Raw genomic sequence first — 21,350 nt, 5'->3', positions numbered from 1 at the left:
TTACTGTTTTGAATGTGCACTGGTTCCTAGTGCAGACATCGAGTAAGTTTAGAGACACACAAAGATACTGGGTGTCTTGCACGTAAATTCCTCGCCGAGACATACACTTTTGCCTTGACCAACCAAAAACGAGGGTTCGTGTACAGTATTCTATCACCAAATAGGTGGCTGTGCGGAATCGACCAACCCTATGTAAGACACGGGTACAAACATCTACACCCTGCGTAATTTTGAGATTGGTGCTGGTGGAAGGAGAAGTGGCCTTTTGCATGCAGTGTAACCTCGCGGTGCAGGATATTTTCGGTCCAGCCACGCGTTCCACAGCATCACCGAAGCCGTACTTGACGACCAGTAGAGCATTAGAGCCGCGGGAAGGTTCTGACAGAGTGGACCAACCAACAGCGAAACAAAGAGCAAAGTTCGCCGAAGGGTATTTGGCCATTTGGCACCACTCTCAACGGTATTTTTCGAGGTGTAGATGTTTGCAAACATGATGCCCGATGCGATGAACGGAAGGGCACCAGTTGGGTCCGGGAGAAGCAGGTCCGGGAACCAGAGCATACCCTCTGTGGCTAGAGTTGGCTCGAACCAGTCGGTGGGAGTTACCCGTGCAACAACTTGACCCGTTTCCGTCGTCATCCGCGTACTCTCGCCTCTGAAAACGGACATGGTCATACCCAGCAATCCGTCCTGGGCACCACATTTCTGGCGTATAGTTTCGGCCATAGCAAAAAAGATGGGTATCTGCGCCAATGTCCAACTAATCTGACCAGAGAGAGAGACATTCCACCTTTTGTCCAATGCTGATGTGACGTCCTTGACTTCCTTTTTGACTGTGACGAGAGCTTGCTGGGTCGACCGGAAATTACCCCGCTTCAGGATCTCGTCTCGCTTTTGGAAGGCAAGAGCTTGTCGCAACGGGTGCAGACCAACGTATCGCGCCATGAGAGCGCGTGCACGTGTTCCAGCAGTAGTGACAAGCAGACCGCGAGCGACAAAGGCACTGATGGGGATGGCGGCATACCAGGGGACAGCCGTGTGGATCAGCGATATCATTTCGTGCGGAAGGTAGAGGATAGCATCAATGATGGGATCCTGTCGTGGTGTCGAAGCATGAAATGAGCGTGCCGAGGGACGACATGGCGAAGCTCTGGATACCACCACGTTCCTTCGAAGTAATTGGCATGCTGGATGCCGTAGTGAGCAAGAGGATAGCATTGTGGTGTGATGTTTTCAGCTCGCGGCTTCACAGGAACATATCGGACTCCCGAGACGAAGATGGCCCCACTATCCACTACCACTAGCGCCAGGGTCCCATGCTCCCCGGGCCGGCGCCAGGAAACCGTCATCCCACCGCATGAACAGCTGCCGGAACACTCACCCTCCATGGATTGACAGTCCACTGCTCTGACCAAGATGGGTGTGCTGCTCATCCTCCTGTCGCTGCTTGCGCCTGCACTTGTGGCCGCTCTTTTTCTCTCCAAGACGCTACGCTTTCTTGCAGGACTAGTGGGACAGCATCTCCGTCGATCCTCCCGTACACGACGCGAGCTTTTACTGGCTAGGGTAGCAAGCGAAACCAAAGCCTATGAGGCCGACCTGAAAGACAAGAAGAAGGAGGATGACGACTGGGAACAAGTGGGGACTACACCTCCAACAAGTGCAGTCAAGGTCGGCCAAACGAACAGCGACTGGGACGGCATCGTAGGCTTCTTTCACCCCTTCTGGTATGCATGACGAGCTTTAGAACACAGGAGCATAGTCGCTGATAATTTACTTCTACAGCAATGCGGGCGGTGGCGGCGAACGAGTCCTTTGGGCTGCCATCCGAGCACACCAAAAGCGCTGGCCAAAGTCTACTTGTATCGTGTATACCGGTGACCACGATGTTGACAAGGCAGAGATACTCAAGCGAGTTAAGGATCGCTTCAATATCCAACTGTACCCGCCAACCGTTCACTTCCTCTACCTGACAACTCGCGATTGGGTGCTTGCAAGCAGATGGCCACGCTTCACCCTGCTAGGACAGTCTCTCGGGTCGTTGGTTCTTGCCTACGATGCTTTCTCACTCCTCGTCCCAGACATCTTCATAGATACCATGGGATACGCATTTGCTCTCGGTCTCTCTTCATTCCTCTTTCCCACTGTCCCGACTGGCGCATACGTACATTACCCAACCATCTCGACCGACATGCTCGACTCGCTACAAGTGGGGGGACAGGGTGTTCATGCTGGAACTGGGTCAGGATACCGTGGGCAAGCAAAGAAGAAATACTGGGAGCTGTTCGCAAAGCTCTACAGCAAAGTCGGTAGCACCATCGATGTAGTCATGACCAACTCCACATGGACACAAGGTCACGTCAGATCACTCTGGGGGCCATACCGCAACAAGCGAAGCAAGCAAACTGAGATTGATGTCGTCTTCCCACCTGTCGCAGTTGAAGAAGTCGCAGAGGCCGTCCAAGTTTCCGAGGCTAGTGAGAAGAACCGTGGGCCTTACCTCCTCTACATTGCGCAATTCCGACCTGAGAAGAACCACCAACTCATCCTCGAGGCTTTTGCGTCATTTGTGCAATCCAAACCCAAACTTCCAGCATACCCCAACGAGACTCCAAAGCTAGTGCTGATAGGCTCAGTGCGCAACTCGCACGATGATGCTAAACGGGTTTACCAGCTGCGACTTCTTGCGCATGAGTTGCACATCAAGGACAACGTAGAGTTTATATGCGACGCGCCATGGCCCTTGATGTTGGAGTGGATGCGCAAGGCTAGCGTAGGAGTCAATGCCATGTGGAACGAACATTTTGGCATTGGTGTGGTCGAATATCAGGCCGCGGGTATGATTTCTGTTGTCAACAATACCGGTGGTCCGAAGCTGGATATTGTAGTGGAAGTTGACGGAAAGCCTACAGGTAAGTTCTGATATATGTGACATTAGACTTTCTGTAAGCAAGTTCAATTGTTGCTGACACGAACCGTACAGGTTTCCATGCTACCACTGCACAAGAATATGCAGATGGCTTCCGCAAAGCCCTGACACTGTCGCCACAGGAGACTTTGGATATGCGCCGCCGTGCGCGCAAGTCTGCTGAGCGCTTCACAGACAAGACGTTTGCCGACAAATGGATCAAGAACGCGGAGAAGTTGGTCGCTCTGCAGATTGAACGGGCGCCTAAGTGAGGGAGTAAGCTACTCTTCCATCTTTCTAGCTCTCCACAGTCAGAAAAAAAAGATGTAATCATGGCGTTTGTACTGGACTAATACTTCTTTTGCATTCTTTCCTTCCTTTTTGATACCACACGTTAGAGTTAGCATTTAGCAAAGGGTGTATCATAGTTGCATGTTTGTTGTGGAGGCAAAAAAAATTCAACATTCAATTGAAGCTTCGCAAGTTCAATCATCACCAGTGCAACACAACGGTATAAGACAAAAGTTTAGAAGAAAAAAGGCAGCCGCCCATAAGGACGTTGCAGAATAAAGCTTTTAGTATTCCCTATTCATCCATTCCTCTCCTAATCCAATCGGCAACTAGCCTAATCTAGATAATAAGTAAATAGGCCATGAGCAGTTTGCCTTCACACTCCCCTTCTAATTCTTGGCTTTGCAGTAAAGTCCAATGGGTATACAATTCATGAAATGCCATGATTGTTCGTCTTGTCCCTGTCACCTTCCCCTTCCGTATCCTTGTTCATCAACAAGTGTTCGCATAAAAAAATAGCAAAAGCATTAGGTAGTCCGAATACGCCTGGGTGCCCAAAAAAATCGCAGACTACCAGATTGTGATATGTATAGTGAAAGAGAAATAGATAGTTGGTTATCATCAACATCCAAAGACGAAAGAAAGAAATGATGGTCATTTGCTGAGCCAGCCTAGCCAAACGACACATCTTGCAGTATATGATAGTAACATAATCCTTTTTAGTCTTTTTTTCAAAGACGTTCAAGTTCCTGGAATCGCTGAACTGGATCGGCAAACGATCGTGTGAGACCAACTGAGGCCCAAAAGTCGTCGCTGATATCTTCGCGAGAAGCAAGACGTTCAAGCAATGATCGTGCGTCGCGGAGTTCCTGGTCCAACGGCGTAGAATCGGCCCGTGTGAGCGGGGGAGTCTCTGCCTCACTTGTGCTCGCGGGCTCGTCAGCCGGCCCATCGAGCTGTGAAGACATCTGGAGCCTTTGTGGCTCTTCCGTCTGGCTAATTCTCCAGTTGGCTCGGTTGTAGTAGTTGTGGATGTAGTCGCTGGAGTCGCGGGATCGGTCAATTACACGGAGCGAGTAGCGATCTGCATCTCGGGCGGGAGGGTCGCTGGAGAAGTATGATGGACGCATTCGGCGACGGGGAGCCGTCGAGTTTGAGAGACCGAAGCCATCCCTCGAGCGTTCCACCTGGGCGCGGCGCATGGGAGCAGGCACGTCTGTCTCTTCCTCTTCGGTATCCGAAGCCGTGTCGTTGTCCGAAGTATCGCAAGCGCGCAGGAACTGGTCGTGTTGTGGAGGACTTGGTAGTCGCGAAGGAACTGTAAGGTGGGTTTGTGAAGATGCTGCAGAGTTTGAACTTCCTGATCGCGAACTTGTGTGAGAGTTTGAGAACGAGGCCGAGGCTGCAGCTGACGCAAATGACGATGCAGCAGTGGGTGCAACGGGGTCATCAACCACAGTCGTAAGGAAGCTGTCCCAGTGCAGTTGGTCGTCAAGTGGACTGACGCTGCGATTGCGGTCGCCCAAGCCATCAAGAGCAGGCACTGGACTCCAAGACTCACGTAACGAGCTACTGGGTAATGGTCCGTCGGCAATAGTGCGGCGACCCATTCTGCGCAACGGCGGAAATGCTACAGCGTTGTTGTCACTGCTTTCGTGGTCTTCCTCGGGCGCGCTTGCAGTATCACTTCTTGCCGCAGATCGGTCAGCGCGGGGGCTCCGTGAACGGGTCAATCTCGGAGGGGCAGCGCGGCGATACGACGCCCTCTCCCGCATACGGGAAAACTCTCGCGCGCTGTGCGTCGTGTCTGATTCTGAGCTCTGTGAAGCTGCTGCGGGTGCAAAGCCGGGGGTAAAGACAGCGATGGGGCGATCAGTCTCCAGGGCTCTGCGCGCCGCATATGAACGCATGAATTCATCGAGGCGATTGCGTGAACGATGCAGGGTGCTATTGGGGCCCAGAGGTGCAGGTGAGTTGGCCGCAGCCTCGTTGCCGCGGTAGTCGGTTCTCGAGAGTTCAGGCACTGGTGGTGGCGCCAGGCGTGTGCGATGCGACGAGCGTGGTATCCATTCGATGACGGGAGCAGAGCCAGAGGCGGCTATGAGGAACTCAGTGTCGAGCGTGCTGTTTGGTCGTGGCGATCTGTTCGGTCTGACGCGACGGCGGATGGGTGAGCGATGGCCCGTCAAGTCGGCTCTCAGTACGTCCTTATCCTTTGCCTCGTCGCGCTTAATGTTCCATCCGATGGGAATGCCCATTGCGCATCAAAGAGTGGGTTGTAAGTGTTTGGAAAAGATGAGTGGAGTTGTGTTGTTGATGGTGACGCGCGTAGACGGGTGGGCTGGGGATGGTCGGAGGAGGGAACTAAGGCGGCGGAGCGGCGCAGGTCGCACCCACCTAAAACAGTGCAGCGGCAGTAAGGCTGAGAAGCGTCTGGGGATGCGTAGAGAACCGCCGACGGGATGCAGTTGAGCGAACAGGTGCCTGGGTAGGCCTCAAATACAAAAAAGAATAGACCGGTTATATGTATCACCTCGCCATGCTATTCTAATACTCCTTTCACCCTCTGCACAGCCCCCAGGCTGCGACTGCCTAACAACTGGTCGTCTCTGGCAGGCGCGGTGGTGTTCGCCAAGCCATAGTTGCCTCTTGCGGTATAGTCGCTTTTTCGCGCAGCCTCTGGTCCAGTTGCCACAGTGAGTCAACTACCACCTGCAGGAACCTCGTTTCAGACCATCGCCCGTAGAGACGGCCATGATCCAGCCCGGCCTGGGACGGATCAGCCAGCTCCTGAGGAATGCAGAATTCCCATGGAAGTCGATACACGTTGCTGGTACCAACGGCAAGGGATCCATTTGCCATTATGCCTCGCACCTGATCAAACGTAAGAAGATCAAGGTTGGCAAATTCACTTCTCCCCATCTTGTAGACAGGTAGGCACACCGTCGCCCGGCCCTTCATTGTCTAACCTCTGCAGATGGGACTGCATCACCATCAACAATCAGCCCGTTAACGAGTTGCTCTTCCGAAAGGTCGAGAGCCATTACCAGGATCTCAGCCAGAGAGATGGCATCCCTGCCTCTCCTTTTGAGATTTTGACCGCTACTGCGTTCCATATCTTCAATGAAGAGAAAATCGAAATTGGGGTTATCGAGGTTGGCATGGGCGGTAGGGAGGACGCCACCAACATTCTAAACAACCAAGCAATTTCCGTCATATCAAAAATCGATCGTGACCACCAAAATTTTCTCGGTGATACTCTAGAAGAGATCGCGCTGCACAAGGCTGGCATCCTCAGGTCCAACGTGCCTTACATCATCAACCCGAGGAATGAGAAAAACGTGCAAGACGTAATTGACGACTACGCAAAGACCATTCAAGCAGGCCCACGTTTTACCCACGAACCTTTAGATTTGCAGAAGCGCTTGTTCAACAAACACGATTGGAACACCTTTCTTCATCCTTTACTACCCGTCCAACGCGACAATGCAGTCTTGGCTGCCATTGCCGCCAGGCAAGCTATAGAAAGCATAGGGCTCGAAATTCGACCTTTTGACATCGGGCGCTTTTTATTAAAGTCACGGATGTCTGTCAATCATGGCCGCATGGAGTTGATTAGTGTGCCACTCATTTTTGGAGACCACAAGGACTCGCAGGGCCCGAAGATATTAGTCGATGGAGCTCACAATCCAAATGCTGCCAAGTTACTTAAAGATTATGTTCGTCTTGTTCACAGCAAGGGCAAGATACCTGGCGATGGCTTTCCGGGTAAAAATGGTTGGCCAGTTACCTGGGTACTTGCTATGACTGAGGGCAAAGATGCACACGAGTACCTGAGGATACTACTACAGCCAGGAGACACTGTCGTCACTACAACTTTCGGTCCAGTCGATGGCATGCCTTCAGTGAAGCCAATGGATCCGAATCAACTGCTTGAAATAGCAAAGTCTGTACAACCTGGGGTTACAGGAATGGCGATGCCGAAACAGGGTGCGCTGCGAGCACTGTGTGCAGCGAAGTTCATCTCAAAAAGAGGCCGACCTGTGGTATTGACGGGCAGTCTATACCTTGTTGGCGACTTCCATCGTGAATTCCGAGTACGGAATAGCAAATTTTACTGGAAAGATCCAGAGTTCGAATATGACCGCAAACTTTTCAAAACCATACTGAAGGAAGAAGAACACAGGGTCAACAACTGGTTTAGTGGTTATCCTGCAGACATTGTCAATAAAGTTAGCGCCAAAGATGAGAAGGGAAATGCAGAGTGGAACAAGCAGATTGCTCATCAGAAACAGAGAAGAGCTATTCAAGAAGAAATAGAGGCCCTCGATCGAGAAATGGAGCAGCTTGCAGCAGAGGAGCAGCGTATCGGGCGCCGACAGTCTCCAGATGCCGAAGTCCTTGGCAAGCCAGCGGATTCAGAAAGCGCTACATCTGTTGATGAGCTTGAAACCTCAACAGAGGAGCGTGATGACAATGCAGATGAATCTGGTGAGTCAATCCAACCTTGCAAAGAATCACGCACTCATAACCACACAGTCCAGGAAGACGAGACGAAATATGAAAAAGACCAAACACCAGAGCAAAGTAGAAGACTGAAAGTTCGAAGGGTCATTTGGTCGGGCAGATCAGCAATTGAGTAGCCCGAAGCCCATATACTTTTCGAGAAGAAATTATGTGATCGATGAAGAGGCGGAGCATGAAGATGTCTATTGTACGTCACAAGATCGTAGCTATTCTGAGAGGGGGGCTCGGCTACCTAACCGAGTTGGATGAAGGAGGGTGAGACTTTCCTGGTATGTTTCAAAGACGAACGACCCTGTCGGTGACCAATAAAATACAAGATTTTCGCACAGCATACTATATGTGTGAATTTGAGTAAGCCGGAAATTCCAACCTCATAAGGTACCCTCGACTTATCTAGGTTAGAATACCAAGCGGATCATCGGTAACAACAACCTGAAGTACCTTGGACTTGCCTACTATAGTAACGAGTATTTGGCAGTCTAGAGCAGCGTACAGATTCCCCAAGACACTCATCCTCCTGGCATTGTGAACATGGAAGAGAGTGCCTCCGAGCCAAGGCCGTGAGAAAACCCACAGACAGCGGTTCATATTCAGAGTTTCAACGGGCACCATTATCAAAACAAGCCACACTCCCGTCCGGGCGGCAAGACCTGCATACATATATGGGGCCCGAGATCACGTCGCTTGCTGTAATATGTGTAGACGCAGCAGGTGTGACGGCAGCACCTCGGACAATAATGCAAATAATGCCCCAGATTACTACGGCCCTGCTTTCTTGCCTATGAATCGGATCCACCCGAATACTTGCATACAATCCTTTGAGGCACAAAAAGCAAGTCGGACAAAACTACCGAATGGTGTTCATGTGATGGATCTGCTAACCGCCATGCACCCATCACTCCAGGAAGTATCTCCAAGATTGGCCGAGTGTAATTGCATCCTCATCCCTTTGGCACATCTTCTGTCACACTCCCGCCTCCAATCCCACGTCAGCTTTAACGATGTTCTCCTGGAACTAAGATGCGGTCCAGGCCCAGGGACGTAAGTATGCGTTCCAAGTTTCTCAAGCCTCAGCCGCTCTCCCGATAGGATTGGGTCCAGGATCGTGGCCACAAGGTCACTCGGGTCTTTGCTCAGTCGACATGACGCCGAACTGGGCATGATCGCCTGTTAGTAGGATTGGCCCGACTGGATCCTGAGCGTTCCGTGGCTTGGCGCTGCAACATCCTCCCGTTTGGGGGGGGGGGCCCACTTCCAAGCACCATAATCTTGGCCTCATCACGCAAATGCGTGGGGTCGTTCTCAGTCACCGCGCTACTGCTACTGCCCTCTAGGCTATGCGACACTGAAAACACCAAAAGTAAATCTCTTGAGGTCATATGGAAGATGCAAAAAATGAAGAGAGTGCTTGCTGTGATACAGATGACAGGAAGATGACATGTCGTCGATGCATTCTTCAATAAGCAGTGCGCAAATTGGCGAACACGGCAACTCGAGGATTTGTAACGCCGTTACTTGTCGGCGCACTTATCGACCTGTTCACAGTGGTGAAAACCCAGCTCCAGGCTCCCTTGAGTATCCTAGTCGCTTCCGTCGCAAGCCCTGTTCACCTCCCTCGGTGTTGCAGGCCATCTAAGGAATGCCGCTAGGGCTTGGGACTTGCTTTTGGTTGGTCCGCAGATTACACGGGACATGGTACTTCCCCCCCTACATGATACATGGCTGGTAGAAGAAAAAACGTCGGTAGGTACAGAGAGGCTCAGGAAAAGTCCAGTACGGTTTTGGGTAGAGGGATCGAATAGTCGCTTGTTGAAGGTGCAGATCGAGCCGCAAACTGCTATAGTCGAGGGGTGTTTCAGGGAATGATCCCTCTTCATGGTCGCTTCCTTAGTATTGGGCTTAGCACCTGGTCATTTGATGCCGTCTATGTAGATAGTGGCTGCCCATTTGCCTGGCCTTCACAAAAACCAACGTTCTTTACTTCGTACTATGTCCTTGCTTTTCCTTTTTGTCTGAGCACTTATTGGTTTATTGCAGCGACGACCCGTCTTGCCATCCGCTGAGCGGCTTCTTTATATCCTCTATCCCATCCCATCCAGGCTTCACTGCGATAGCCACGATGAATCATAATTATTCGAAGAATTTAATGATTGGTTTGGCGATCGCTTTCGCCATTCTACCAGCCTTTTTTGTCGGCTTGCGCATATGGGCGAAGCAGATATCTAAACGCATTGGATGGGACGACTTCCTCACATTAGGTGCTCTGGTAAGTACTTGAGCGGAGACTACATGCATACAAAGACATCCAGCTAATTAAGTTCAGGCGGTCTGCTTAACGTGTTGTTTTCTACAACTAGCCAGTGAGTAAACTCGATCAAACCCGCAGATAACCATTAACTTTATGAAAGCGGCGATACATGGCTACTTGGGCGCCCATCAGCCTCTTGACAAAAATGGCCAACCAATTATGGATGACCCTGGGTTGATATTCTTTGAGGAGGTAAGTTGTTTCGAGGATTGTGTAACTCTCTGTGCTGACATGTCTCCAGACAAAATTTGCTATCAACATGATCTCTATTGTTGGGCTCGGACTCGTCAAGTCGTCAATTCTAATCCTATACAAGACCATCTTCGACGTACGCAAATTCCGTATTTGCGTATACATCGTGCTTGCGTATGTGGTAGCCTGGACCATCAGCTTCACATTCTCGCATCTGTTTACGTGTTACCCTATCACTGTCTTTATCGAGCCCTACTACGGGAACAGCTGCGTCGAGACCGTACCAATGTTTTTGGCACTACTTGTAAGTCGCTCATGACACGATCTACTTGGCTCTTCCAAGTGAAGGACTGGTTCATGTCTGGTTGGAGTTGCAACTTCAGAACCTATGCTGACTGGTGCTGCAGTACACTGACGTTATAGCGGACCTTGCCATCCTTTTCCTTCCCATACCCATGGTCATGAGCGTGCGCATGCAAATGAAGAGAAAGATAGCAGTCATTGTGATGCTTTCGTTGGGTGCGGCGTAAGTCACTTAATCTTCCAAGGACGAAGAGCCACGGCATAACTGACAAAACAGTGTCTGCGCTGTAAGCATCACCCGAGTTGTAGCGACGTACTCGATAGCAAAAGAGTATATCAAACACCCCGACGATGTCATTTACTACACAGCCCCCGTATTCTTCTGGACGAACATCGAATTATCCCTAGGCCTCGTGTGCGCATGCTTGCCCACTCTACGCCCCATTTGGTTCTTCTTCTACCCGAAAGAAGAGACACGGACTGGCTACGGCTACGGCTATGGGTCTTCTGGACGTGGCTATGGATCGTCAGGCTTGCATGGCACGAAAAACAGCTCGTTTAGTGCCAAGCTGGCGCGTAAGCCCTACCAGTCGATTGATGAGATGGGTACGTAATGCAACTCGATAACATACTATCCAAGTAACATACAAGCTAATGCCACACAGAACTAACGACTCGATCTGAGGAGGTTCTCCCTACAGCAGCGGAACACGATTCTCCAAGTAGTACCGACGAACACAGGATCAGGAAGGAGGTCACTATTCATCAAACCCTTGAATGATAAGCCCGAGGCCAAGCATATTGCGCTGTTAGGATAGTCTAGGTACCCGGGCAGTGACATCTAGCGCATTGGCTTTTGCAATAGTATGTCGTTGCATCCATTCCATACGCCACGGATTAATCCTCAAACGGGTGGCCCGCTGCCAGAACGTGACAGGTACACTAACCGGTGATTGGCGGGTGGCGTTCCCAGCCGGATGGTTCACTCGGCCTTTTTTTTCGACCACGCCACTACCAGCCCCCCTTCACCCCCAACGCCAAGTTGTGAATGATACGCCGTCTTTCCCTTTTTCCGACAGCACGTTTCAGGGAATACCCTGCGTCAATGTAACCTCAGTTACGTACCATTATCAAGATATCTCTTCCGGATTACACAAATCACGGACAACGCAGCCCCGCCCCACAGTATCGCTCACGTTATACTGAAACTACTGCTACGACGAGGATCCTGTTCATGCCTGCCCTGTACACCTCTAGTCCGTGGGGTTCTCGAGCGGCACATGGGCCGGGGACGACCCGGCAATTGAGGCGGGGGGGGGGGGGGGGGGAGCATATCGGGAGCGGCTTGCTCCAGAGGGCGAGGTCCTTAATGCGGCTACACCCGCGGGCGTCGGGCTAACTAAGTGCCATCGAGCATACATATTAATAAATTAACCCATGTCTTGTACAACGGCTTTGATTCCCAGATCTAGGCCAGCGTAGTTCAACATGCACCTATTCGCTAGCGACAATGAGATTTTACCGACTCGATTGTCAATGCAAAGCGGCAACGTCCATTGCGCAGCTCTAGTAGCTTGCGGCTCAAAGAAGATTGCATTTCGGCATGCACGCTTACCGAGTAGAAGGCCTAATGTGAATTAAAAAGCCGTTGAGCCGCCTACCATGGATTCGGCACCGACTACCTTGTTCCTGTCGCCATGAAGGTCTTGTCACTCTTGATTTCCTTCGCTGCCGCGGTATCTGCCCTCGCCCTCAAGCAACGCGATGTCGCATCCGACTTGAAGAACCTGGTCCCAGGATCTTCGGTCAACGTCGAGGTGAAGGCACGATGGAGTGACTTCAACGCACCCTTGCCTTCTGTCACTGTCACTGTGCAGGCTGAAGACGATATTGCGAAAATCGTAAGTTCGACCCACTAATCGCCATTTGCAGTGGCTAACATGCACCCGAGGTCAAATACTGCACAAAGGCCGGGATATCGTTTTTGACACAGAACGGAGGAATTGGATGGGCCAAGACGTTCAAGTTGGGCGAATGGGGTGTTCTTATTGACCTTGCTGGCCTAAACAGTGTCACCGTGGCTGCGGACAAGAACACCGCGACTATTGGTGGTGGCGCAAGCATCGGAGATGTCGTTGCAGCGGCTGATGCTGCAGGTGCTCTGGTCATTACTGGCAACTGCAACTGCGTTGGCGCCCTGGGAGCCATGCTCGGTGGTGGTTACGGTGCGTTTGTTTCGATCAGCCATATGAAGAGAGTTGAGCTGACTTGCATCTAGGCAACCTGATGGGCGAGGTCGGTTTCGGAGTCGACAACATCATTTCGATGCGCGTCGTCACTGCAGCAGGCGAATTGCTCACTGCATCGGCCACATCGAATCCCGACCTTTTCTGGGCGCTTCGCGGAGCAGGACCAAACTTTGGTGTCGTCGTTTCCGCAACTGTCAACGCGAGGCCAGCCACGGCCGAAGACCGCACCGCCTTCATCAACAACCTCTTCTTCTCACCCGACAAGCTAGAGCAAGTTGCGCAAGCTGTCGAAGATCTCCCGCTTACCCCAGAGCAACGCGTCTACCTCGTCTTGACATCTAGTGGCCCGCCACTCAACGAGCCTTCCATCCTTGTAACTGGTTTCCTACGCAAGGGCACGCTTGAGAGCGGCCGCAAGGCCTTCGCCCCCTTCTACGATCTCGGCCCCTTATCCAACTCCAGCGCCGTCACCACTTACGATCACTGGAACGACGCAAACATTGGCTTTTGCACCCGCGGCGGCCGTAAACCCACATTCAGCTCCACAATCAAGGGCATGAATGCCCAGAAGTGGCCGCAGATCTGGGACTTGTACAAGGGCTTCCAGGCTAAGGGACCGAACTCTGCCATGCTCGTCGAGCGCTACAATCTAACCAAGGCTCAATCGGCGCCCGTTGGCTCGGTCGCCTTGAACGAAGCACTCCGCCGCGATGCATTTGCCCAGGCTCTTGTCATCCCGTGGTATGACGACGCGAGTTTGGATGCTGAAGCGTTGGATTTTGGAAGCAAGGTTAGGGCGCTGTGGTCGAGGAGTAGTGACCCCAAGAACGATCCTACGTAAGTTCAACTTCCCGTTTTTGTGATCGTAAGAGATTGGTTGGCTAATAGGGATTTTTAGTTACCCAAATTTCGCATTTGGCGACGAGACGAATAAGGCTATTTATGGATCTAGCCTTCCGAAGTTGCAGACGCTAAAGAAGAAGTATGATCCTAAGGGGAAGTTTAACCAGTGGTTCCCGATACAAGTATAGACACTAGATATCGGGTCATCTTTACAAAAAAACACTTAATTAATAAACACCCAATCATATCGATTCTGCAAATACCAGCAAGATGAGCTCTTTGCTAGGCTTTGTGCTCCCAGAATAGATCGGTTGCACCCGTGACGTCATGTTTCCTGGAACGTAACTATCCCGTAACTGTAAATCGTCTTGAATGCTCAATTCGGACTTTTTCCACCGTCCCACATTTCTCTTGTAGAGTATACCGATAGCTTATTGATCGAATACGAAATCCGTAGTCTATTGGGTATTGGATGATCTCGTTCCCAGGAGTGATCTGCCGCGTACTTTCTCGCCGTATAGATGAATAATAAAACCCGCTCAGTCCCTAGCCTCGAGCCCTGACTTTTGGTCAAGGCATCAATGCACCCATGTCTGAACAACTTGTAGGGTTGTGTAAACGTCTCTGTCCCAAGTCTCAGAGACATTTCCTTGCGCCTAGTATTCTCCATTTCCCAACGGATGAATCCCTGATACCATATACCAAAACTCTCTTTTCCCCGAAATTCGCTTAGGCGTTCAATCCTCATCCTCCACCAACCTCCTTACCTTAAACATCTGCTCCCCAAACGCATTCCTAAACGCCGGAATCTTCTTCCTCGTCATCCAAATCGTCAACACAGGCACTTTCTTCATCTTCACCTCATCTTTCTCCTTTTGCCCCCCTCGCCCATCCACATCCATAGATTCAAACGCCTCTTCTTCCTCCTCACTCTCCGCCTCTTCCACCTCTTTCTTCTGCACATCCGCAACTCTCGCTTTCCGCTCGATATCGATACTTGTAAGCATCGTATACATCGCCCACGTCTCCACCGGCCCATCACCAACCTCCTCTTTACCACTCGGCGCGACGATCCTGCGAACCATGTCTACGATACCAACCAGTTTCGTCGTTCCTTCGCCTTGCGCTGATACTGCTATAATGACGTCTTCGCGCTTCAAAGCGTCGGGCATGTCGATTGTAGATGTGGGATCCCGATACGCACCCAGGTATGTTTTGAGGCGATTGATACCGGATTTTACATTTTGATTCTTGGAAAAGACGACGGGGATAACGTTGCGTGTACCTTGGAACCGCGTCTGGGATTCGAGTAGCTTGAGTAGGTCGGGTGGGAGGCGGGTCCAGGGTTCGTAGAGAGATGGGTGGATGGTATGTGGAGAGCCTTCTTGGGATTGCTTCTTTGGAGCAGTACTTTGAGTGTTGTTTGAAGCTTTTCGCTTTTTGGTGGGATTGGAGCCGATTTCCTGGGCGCCGATGATGGGGAGTGTAGGGCCTTCGCTTGAGTATGGGGGTGTGGCTGTGACTGTGGTTGTGTCTTTGTCTTTTTCTGACGAGGACGCGAAGATCTCGCTCATGCGCTTTGGTTTGGCCATATCTGCTACCTGTCCGGTTTTTCGGGAGATCCGGGTCTATCTAATATTAACTTCCGATGGTTCTGGGGACTCCACAGCAAACGGCGCAGTGACGAAATTTGGGAAGCTCGACGCGCCAAAATCTCAAAGACGCGCCGGAGATAAGTAACATGACATACGCTCTTATCGCCGAATGGCGGCACATGCATACATCATCTCATCTAGCTCCCCAGACCAACATTACATACTTTGTTATTTCTCGAGTCCCTTGTGAAACAGAATAAATTTGGTGACTCGAGATTGCCACCGGCACACCATGAATGACGCATCATCCGAATCCTGCAATCCAGAAGGCCTCGCCACACAAACTCCTACACAAGACCACACTCGGTACGTGCGACTTTCGAACAATATCAAAGAACTCAAACCCAAGAAACCAGACTCAACTAACCCCTGCCTCCAAAAAAAACAGAAACATCGACCCAGCTCCAAGCCTTCTAAGTCTCCCAGCCGAACTCCGCCTAATAATCTACGAACACACATTCACCCACCAAACCATCCACGTGCGCCCAAAATCCTACTCCTCCCTAGGCACCGAACCTCCACTGCAATCCCATAGCGCCCAAAAATACCGATCAGTAATTTCCCTCCTCCTAACCTGCAAAACAACCCGCAAGGAAGCAACTCCAACTTTCAACGCACTCGTTACTTTCGACCTAACAGCTTATTATGACTGCATGGCCGCAGTGTACGAATTGGGACCCGATATATGTCGGGGTATTAAGAGTATACGCGTGGATTCGAGACTGGCGAAGAGGTTGGCGGCGGGGACGCAGCAGGGCCGTGTGAAGGAGACGGGGTATCGGGATTTGCTGCCGGCGTTGCGGCATGTGTATGTAAGTGATAATATTGTGGTGTTCGGGGTGTTGGCGATAAGTCATGATTTAGCTATTAGGGCGTTGCGGGTATATTTTGGGTGGGAAGGGTTGGAAGTGCATTTTCCTGGGTGATTTGAGTTAGTTATTCTACTTCGATACCTTGTGTTGATTGTTAGTCTTTTTTTTCGGCGAGGCTTTTTATTTTGGTGGCTTAGTGGTATATATGAAGATATATGAACTTCCTATTCAGGAAATTGTAAAGAGGGAAACTTTAAGCAACTGAAATTCTCAGGCCTTTCGATAAACAGCAGCGTCAATACCCACTGCTGCACTCATGACTTTCTTCGTCCACTCGCTCACAGGCTCAAGCGCTTTGACTGTATCCCCCAACTCATTACTCTCATCAAACTCATGAATAGCCAAGAACGACAACTCCTTCTCTTTCTCATCGCCACCCTTCTGCGCAACCAACGAATACCGACACGTACGCAGCCAACCAGGCTCTTTCGACATCTGCTCATTATGCTCATCGCGGTACCAAGAATCCAAGTCCGCAGCACCATCCGGTGCAGGCTGCATAAGCGCTACAAGGAGCGTATGCGCAGGGTTATCTGAATGAAGAGAGAGGATGAATGTTAGTAATGGCTCAATTTATCTCACTTTCTTTCCACGTTCTCATTCGTCTTCTTCACCCACCCCCCATCCCAGTAACAACCAAAAAGCAATATCAAGAAGAAGAAGAAGAAGAAGAAGAAGAAGAAGAAGAAGAAGAAGAAGAAGAAGAAGAAGAAGAAGAAAAACGACCTACCCCTTCCCACACCCCTCCCCCTCTCCTTCTCATAAACCTGCACCTCGCTAAACCCCCTAACATCCGCCTCCCCGTGCACCACCCTCTCGCCCGCCCAAAACTTGGCCACCTGCTCTACATTCACATGCGCAACATCGTCCATTAAGCTGACGAGAAGATGGTGTTTGGGGTACGAGGCGTTGGCTGCTTTGTAAAAGGTCGAACGGGTTGTGCCGAGGATGTGGGATGTGAAGAGTTGGGGGAGGAGAGCGAATTCTGTACTATCTTTGTTGTTGCTATTGTCTTCGGGGGAGGAAGAGGAAGAAGATGAAGAAGATGTGGGTTGGATGAAGGATAGGATGAGTCCTGTGGTGGTGGTGGTGGTAGTGGGAGCAGAAGACATTGTTTGGATATGAGAGGAGAATGGGTGATTGAGAGAGGTATGGAGTTAAGTTTCTGAGTATTTACAACTTTTTTTTATGCGTGAAGAGTGGTAGCAAAGAAGGAAATAAGTGGCATGGTTAGGTTATTTTGAGATATCATTTGTTGCTGTTGGTATGTATAGCGAAGTAGGACGCCTTGTCCCCACTTTCTCCGGATTAGTTTTTCCGGGAAAAAGCAATAGCTAAGGTAGTCAGCATTTATACAAAACATATTTACTGAGATAGAAACAAAAAATGCAAGACCTTAAAAGTAGTAATCTTATTAAGAAGCTTCTATATGAGTATCTTGTCTAATTGTTTACAAATACATCTAACATCAAGACAGCTTCATGACATAACGTCATTTACAACTTGCTCTTTTCAATACGCTTGAACAAAACATCGCTGTCGGGGTATGGGTCGACAGTAATGTCGTTGAGGGGGTTGAGCTCGCTGGCCCTATAGAACATGTCCTCATACACCTTTCCGTCTGCGCGGCCCAGACTGCTGTCCAGGACCCAGTCGTCGAAGCCCCATGCGTCGACAAGCCTGACGGCATGGGGGCGGATGTCCTTGAGCAAGTTCATAACAGTGTTTGTCCTTGCAAGCGTGATCTGAATCTTGCTGCAGGCACCCGAGGTGTAGAACTCGGCGCCTTCTTGTTCAAGTGTGTGCAGAGCGAAAAGGCGGAACAACTTTATGAGGACTTCAAGAAGGTTCTTGTCAATCTTGCCCTCCTGCTCAATCTTCTTGAGCGTGGAGAGGTTAGTCTTGACGACCATGTATTGAGCGTGAGCCTTGCTCAGGCGGTAGAAGTCAACGAGAAGGTCATTCCAGGGCTTCTTCTGCTCATCACGGTGCTTGCTGGCCTCGAAGGCAAGGAAAGAGACGCGCCAAGCGAAGGCAGCGACGAGATCCTCGTCTGAGCCAATGACGTCGAAGGCGCAGCCAATGTTGCGGCGAGAGTGGAACTCGGAGAGAATCTGAGTGGTGTCGTTTGTGGGCTTCTCCTTGTTGAGGACGGAGCGAACAGACTTGAGCATCTGTGAAGAATGTCAGTATAATGCGATCTTTATCGAAAGGGATGAAACTTACGTAGCGAGCTACTTGCTGTGTCAACATGTAGTTGTCACCCTCCCAAGTAGTGGTAGGCAGGTAGTCAGAGTACCAAGGTCCGATGCCACTAAAACTAGAGTAGCCGTGACCACCGCAGGCACGTCGGCAGACCTCGAGACCCTCACAGGCGATGGAGCTGCTGAGCGACTTGAGCGCACAAGATGAAGCGTGAAGATCCGCCAGCATATCACTGCCAGACTGGACTTCCTCAGGCCCGGCACCGCGCTTGCTTGGTGCGTTGCTTGCATTGCCCTGTGCAATCTTCTTTTGGTTCTCTTGGTACATTTCCATCATCGCCTTTCCGGTAAAATGAAGGGCGAAAGTTGCTGCAAGGAGCGGCAACAGACGGATCTGGACCATGGTGTAGTTGAGAACGGGAGTCTCAGCCTCACCAGCAGGAGCATCGCGATCCTGGAACTGGCGACGTACGGCACAGTAACGAGTTGCAATGGTCACACCACGAGCGAGTACGCTACCGGCTTGCATGACGATCGTCGACCGAACCCAAGTTAGGGTACCGTAGACGAGAGATGGCGCGCCACGGCGACCAAACTTGTTGGTGGTGGGATCCACGTGCGTGTAACGAGCCAACATGCTGATATGCGGAACCTTGACCTTGTTGAACAGAAGGAAACCGTTGTCCATGGTATTGTATCCAAACTTGGGGCCAATATCTCCAATGTGAATGTTCTCGAGCGGCTCGTGTGTCTTCAGGTCTCGGATCTGGACACAAAATGGGGTAGGTCCGTAGGACTTTCCATCAATGATGAGTTGAGCCATGACGACGGCGTGGTTGGCTGTCCTTCCCAATGATCCAATCCACCACTTGCTGGCTGTCAGGTGTGGCGAGTGGATGGTGAAGGTCTTGTCGTCCTTGTTCCAGGTAGCTGTTGTTTCAAGCCCACGGACGTTGGAACCGTGGCCAAGCTCAGTCTGAGCATAGCAACCGATGATCTTGTAGTCATTGGCCTTTGTGAGCCATTTCTCCTGCTGTTCGGGGGTGCCTTGGCCTTCCAATGTCACCTGTATACTGTCAACGCATGATCAATTCAATTGGCGAAGGAGACATGCCTTGAACATGGAGTCGTGGAGACCATATGGACCAGGCTCACCAACGAGCTCCATGGCCATTCGGAATTCCTCGAGATTCCAGTTGTGCTGCTTCTTCAAGATCCTCAACCTCTTCTCTCTTGCAAGAGCACGCTCGAACTTGTCTATCCTGCCCATGAAGTAGTTTTGTGACTTGTCAAAGATCTTCTCGGACTTGAGAATGTCGAGGATCTTGTGCCTCATGGCGATGACTTCTTGAGTGTGCAGAAGGACCTCCAGGTCCTGCACCGGGACGTTTGAGCCGGCGCGTTCTGCTGCGAGCAATTCATGCCCTTGGACGCCCGAAGGCTTAAGCTGCTTGACCCAGTCTGGAGTTTGCTTCATTGTGATGGGCGATTGATGATTGAGTTCGTGGGGAAGGAAAGTTGTCTGGGGGAATGAATAAGTATGGGTTACGAGGTGAGCCTCGGCTGCCGATCTGTGCCCAGAAGGTCCATGACGCGCTAGACAAAGTTCCGAGGTTTATCTTCCGCACGAGGCGCGCGTCAGGCCCGATTGCGATCAGATGAAAGCCCGAGACGTGAACATGACTGGAAGCAGAGCCATAGAGTGACTGTTGTCTGCGCTCGTGATAATGCACATGTTGTAGGTGCGGCTAAGCCCAGAAGCCCAGCCTTGCGTCAGATGAAGACCCTACTTGACCAATGAGGCATCTGGGACGGATTTGGCCCAGGCGATTGGTAGAAGCGAGCTCTTGGAATATCGACCCGACAACGCACAGTCGGTACGGGCTCCCCCGAAGCCGGTCGTATATGTATGCAGTCGTGTATGCAGTCGTGTATGTGCAGAGTTCGAGGTCGCAGTCACATGTGTAGATACAAAGTCAGTACACGGGCATACCTGCCTGGACAACGATGGCACTCATCAGCAAAGATGCAGCAACGTTGGGGCTAGCGCGTGTTCTCTCGACCTCTGTCATGGCAACCTGGTGAGACGTGGATGAGCACGAGGATGCTGGTCGAGACAGCCGCAGCCCCGTCGCAAGCGAGCACCGCCTTGCCAGAAGGGTTGCCAAAGTGAGTGTAGCAGTGTGCGCGTGTCTCAAGTAGAGGTGAGTATGGGCAGGGAGCGTGTAGTAAGTAAGTAGTACATGTGGGAGCCACTGGCCCCTCTGCAGGCCTACCCGACGGACTAAGCAACGGACCCCGACGCGGCATGTGGACCCTATGGGAGTTCCGGACTGGCGGTTGACCGTGACAAGCAAAAAGAGTTTCCTCTCTCGACAGAGCAAGCCGATAAGAGTGGCCAGGCAGGGCGGCAGTGCTGCCGTCTTTGAGTGGCACGCGAGCTCCTGCAAGCAGGCGAGGGCAAAAGCAAGCGTCGCTGTGCCGGCTGCCTGACGAGCCATTGCGGTGCACAGCCTCGAGGCGGCACACAAGACAGCGGACCAGGCCTAGCCCAGCGCGTATTTGTAGGCTGAAGCGCAAGGGATCAAATCAGTCGTGCACAACAAGAGAGCTGGTGGGGAACAACGGCACAGAGAATGCGCTCCCCGTCGTCATCGCGTTTGGCCTCGAACAAACAGCCACAGCCCCTAGCGTGCACGGCCTTGCTGGCGGCTGTCAGGTAGCGCAGCGTCACTTTCTTTGCCTACAACACCAAGCCGACCTGTTGAATTTCCCTTTCCCCCCTCTCCGCGAGCTAGAGCACGCAATTCTTCTTCCCTGTCTTTCTGGTCCGGACTCCGTTTCTGTTCCACCGCACGGCACTAGACTTGCTCCTGTCTGGCCCCTACGCCTACACATCTCCCGAATTATACCCCCACACACACCACCCTCGACACTGTCTGCAATTCTATGCTCCCGGCCACGACCTCGCCGACCCTCAGATTCCTTTTCCTCTTCT

General features: G+C 51.3%; 11 protein-coding genes across 11 annotated transcripts; 6 read left to right on the top strand and 5 right to left on the bottom strand.

The window, feature by feature from the left end:
- Nucleotides 1-213: 213 nt before the first annotated feature.
- COCVIDRAFT_15761 (hypothetical protein) lies at nt 214-1,218 on the bottom strand (the record flags this gene model as incomplete). The annotated part of the gene is made up of 1 exon (XM_014701432.1): nt 214-1,218. The coding sequence occupies one exon, from the start codon at nt 1,216-1,218 to the stop codon at nt 214-216; it is 1,005 nt and encodes a 334-aa protein (XP_014556918.1).
- A 198-nt stretch (nt 1,219-1,416) lies between these two features.
- Nucleotides 1,417-3,180, top strand: COCVIDRAFT_26399 (glycosyltransferase family 4 protein; the record flags this gene model as incomplete). Its single annotated transcript, XM_014701453.1, has 3 exons — nt 1,417-1,727; nt 1,786-2,912; nt 2,984-3,180. The coding sequence occupies 3 exons, from the start codon at nt 1,417-1,419 to the stop codon at nt 3,178-3,180; spliced, it is 1,635 nt and encodes a 544-aa protein (XP_014556939.1).
- A 750-nt stretch (nt 3,181-3,930) lies between these two features.
- COCVIDRAFT_26398 (hypothetical protein) lies at nt 3,931-5,457 on the bottom strand (the record flags this gene model as incomplete). The annotated part of the gene is made up of 1 exon (XM_014701452.1): nt 3,931-5,457. The coding sequence occupies one exon, from the start codon at nt 5,455-5,457 to the stop codon at nt 3,931-3,933; it is 1,527 nt and encodes a 508-aa protein (XP_014556938.1).
- A 496-nt stretch (nt 5,458-5,953) lies between these two features.
- COCVIDRAFT_98438 (hypothetical protein) lies at nt 5,954-7,842 on the top strand (the record flags this gene model as incomplete). The annotated part of the gene is made up of 3 exons (XM_014701530.1): nt 5,954-6,132; nt 6,177-7,690; nt 7,739-7,842. 3 exons carry the CDS (start codon nt 5,954-5,956, stop codon nt 7,840-7,842), a joined length of 1,797 nt encoding a protein of 598 aa, XP_014557016.1.
- A 665-nt stretch (nt 7,843-8,507) lies between these two features.
- COCVIDRAFT_98355 (hypothetical protein) lies at nt 8,508-9,362 on the top strand (the record flags this gene model as incomplete). Its single annotated transcript, XM_014701529.1, has 2 exons — nt 8,508-8,655; nt 9,160-9,362. The coding sequence occupies 2 exons, from the start codon at nt 8,508-8,510 to the stop codon at nt 9,360-9,362; spliced, it is 351 nt and encodes a 116-aa protein (XP_014557015.1).
- Nucleotides 9,363-9,845: 483 nt separating this feature from the next.
- On the top strand, nt 9,846-11,310 carry COCVIDRAFT_37542 (hypothetical protein; the record flags this gene model as incomplete). Its single annotated transcript, XM_014701528.1, has 7 exons — nt 9,846-9,992; nt 10,050-10,086; nt 10,135-10,226; nt 10,276-10,530; nt 10,634-10,752; nt 10,807-11,135; nt 11,195-11,310. 7 exons carry the CDS (start codon nt 9,846-9,848, stop codon nt 11,308-11,310), a joined length of 1,095 nt encoding a protein of 364 aa, XP_014557014.1.
- A 916-nt stretch (nt 11,311-12,226) lies between these two features.
- On the top strand, nt 12,227-13,809 carry COCVIDRAFT_15756 (hypothetical protein; the record flags this gene model as incomplete). Its single annotated transcript, XM_014701431.1, has 4 exons — nt 12,227-12,430; nt 12,481-12,754; nt 12,808-13,615; nt 13,677-13,809. 4 exons carry the CDS (start codon nt 12,227-12,229, stop codon nt 13,807-13,809), a joined length of 1,419 nt encoding a protein of 472 aa, XP_014556917.1.
- Nucleotides 13,810-14,358: 549 nt separating this feature from the next.
- Nucleotides 14,359-15,213, bottom strand: COCVIDRAFT_15755 (hypothetical protein; the record flags this gene model as incomplete). The annotated part of the gene is made up of 1 exon (XM_014701430.1): nt 14,359-15,213. The coding sequence occupies one exon, from the start codon at nt 15,211-15,213 to the stop codon at nt 14,359-14,361; it is 855 nt and encodes a 284-aa protein (XP_014556916.1).
- Nucleotides 15,214-15,508: 295 nt separating this feature from the next.
- Nucleotides 15,509-16,202, top strand: COCVIDRAFT_37539 (hypothetical protein; the record flags this gene model as incomplete). Its single annotated transcript, XM_014701527.1, has 2 exons — nt 15,509-15,582; nt 15,665-16,202. The coding sequence occupies 2 exons, from the start codon at nt 15,509-15,511 to the stop codon at nt 16,200-16,202; spliced, it is 612 nt and encodes a 203-aa protein (XP_014557013.1).
- A 156-nt stretch (nt 16,203-16,358) lies between these two features.
- COCVIDRAFT_26393 (hypothetical protein) lies at nt 16,359-17,260 on the bottom strand (the record flags this gene model as incomplete). The annotated part of the gene is made up of 2 exons (XM_014701451.1): nt 16,359-16,681; nt 16,879-17,260. The coding sequence occupies 2 exons, from the start codon at nt 17,258-17,260 to the stop codon at nt 16,359-16,361; spliced, it is 705 nt and encodes a 234-aa protein (XP_014556937.1).
- A 384-nt stretch (nt 17,261-17,644) lies between these two features.
- Nucleotides 17,645-19,829, bottom strand: COCVIDRAFT_37537 (hypothetical protein; the record flags this gene model as incomplete). Its single annotated transcript, XM_014701526.1, has 3 exons — nt 17,645-18,322; nt 18,375-19,418; nt 19,467-19,829. 3 exons carry the CDS (start codon nt 19,827-19,829, stop codon nt 17,645-17,647), a joined length of 2,085 nt encoding a protein of 694 aa, XP_014557012.1.
- Nucleotides 19,830-21,350: the final 1,521 nt, after the last annotated feature.

Source organism: Bipolaris victoriae (genome assembly GCF_000527765.1).
Source record: "Bipolaris victoriae FI3 unplaced genomic scaffold scaffold_39, whole genome shotgun sequence".
Taxonomy (NCBI): Eukaryota; Fungi; Ascomycota; class Dothideomycetes; order Pleosporales; family Pleosporaceae; genus Bipolaris; species Bipolaris victoriae.
The sequence above is the reverse complement of the archived record's forward strand: the minus strand, read 5'-3'. Positions and strand labels throughout refer to the sequence as shown.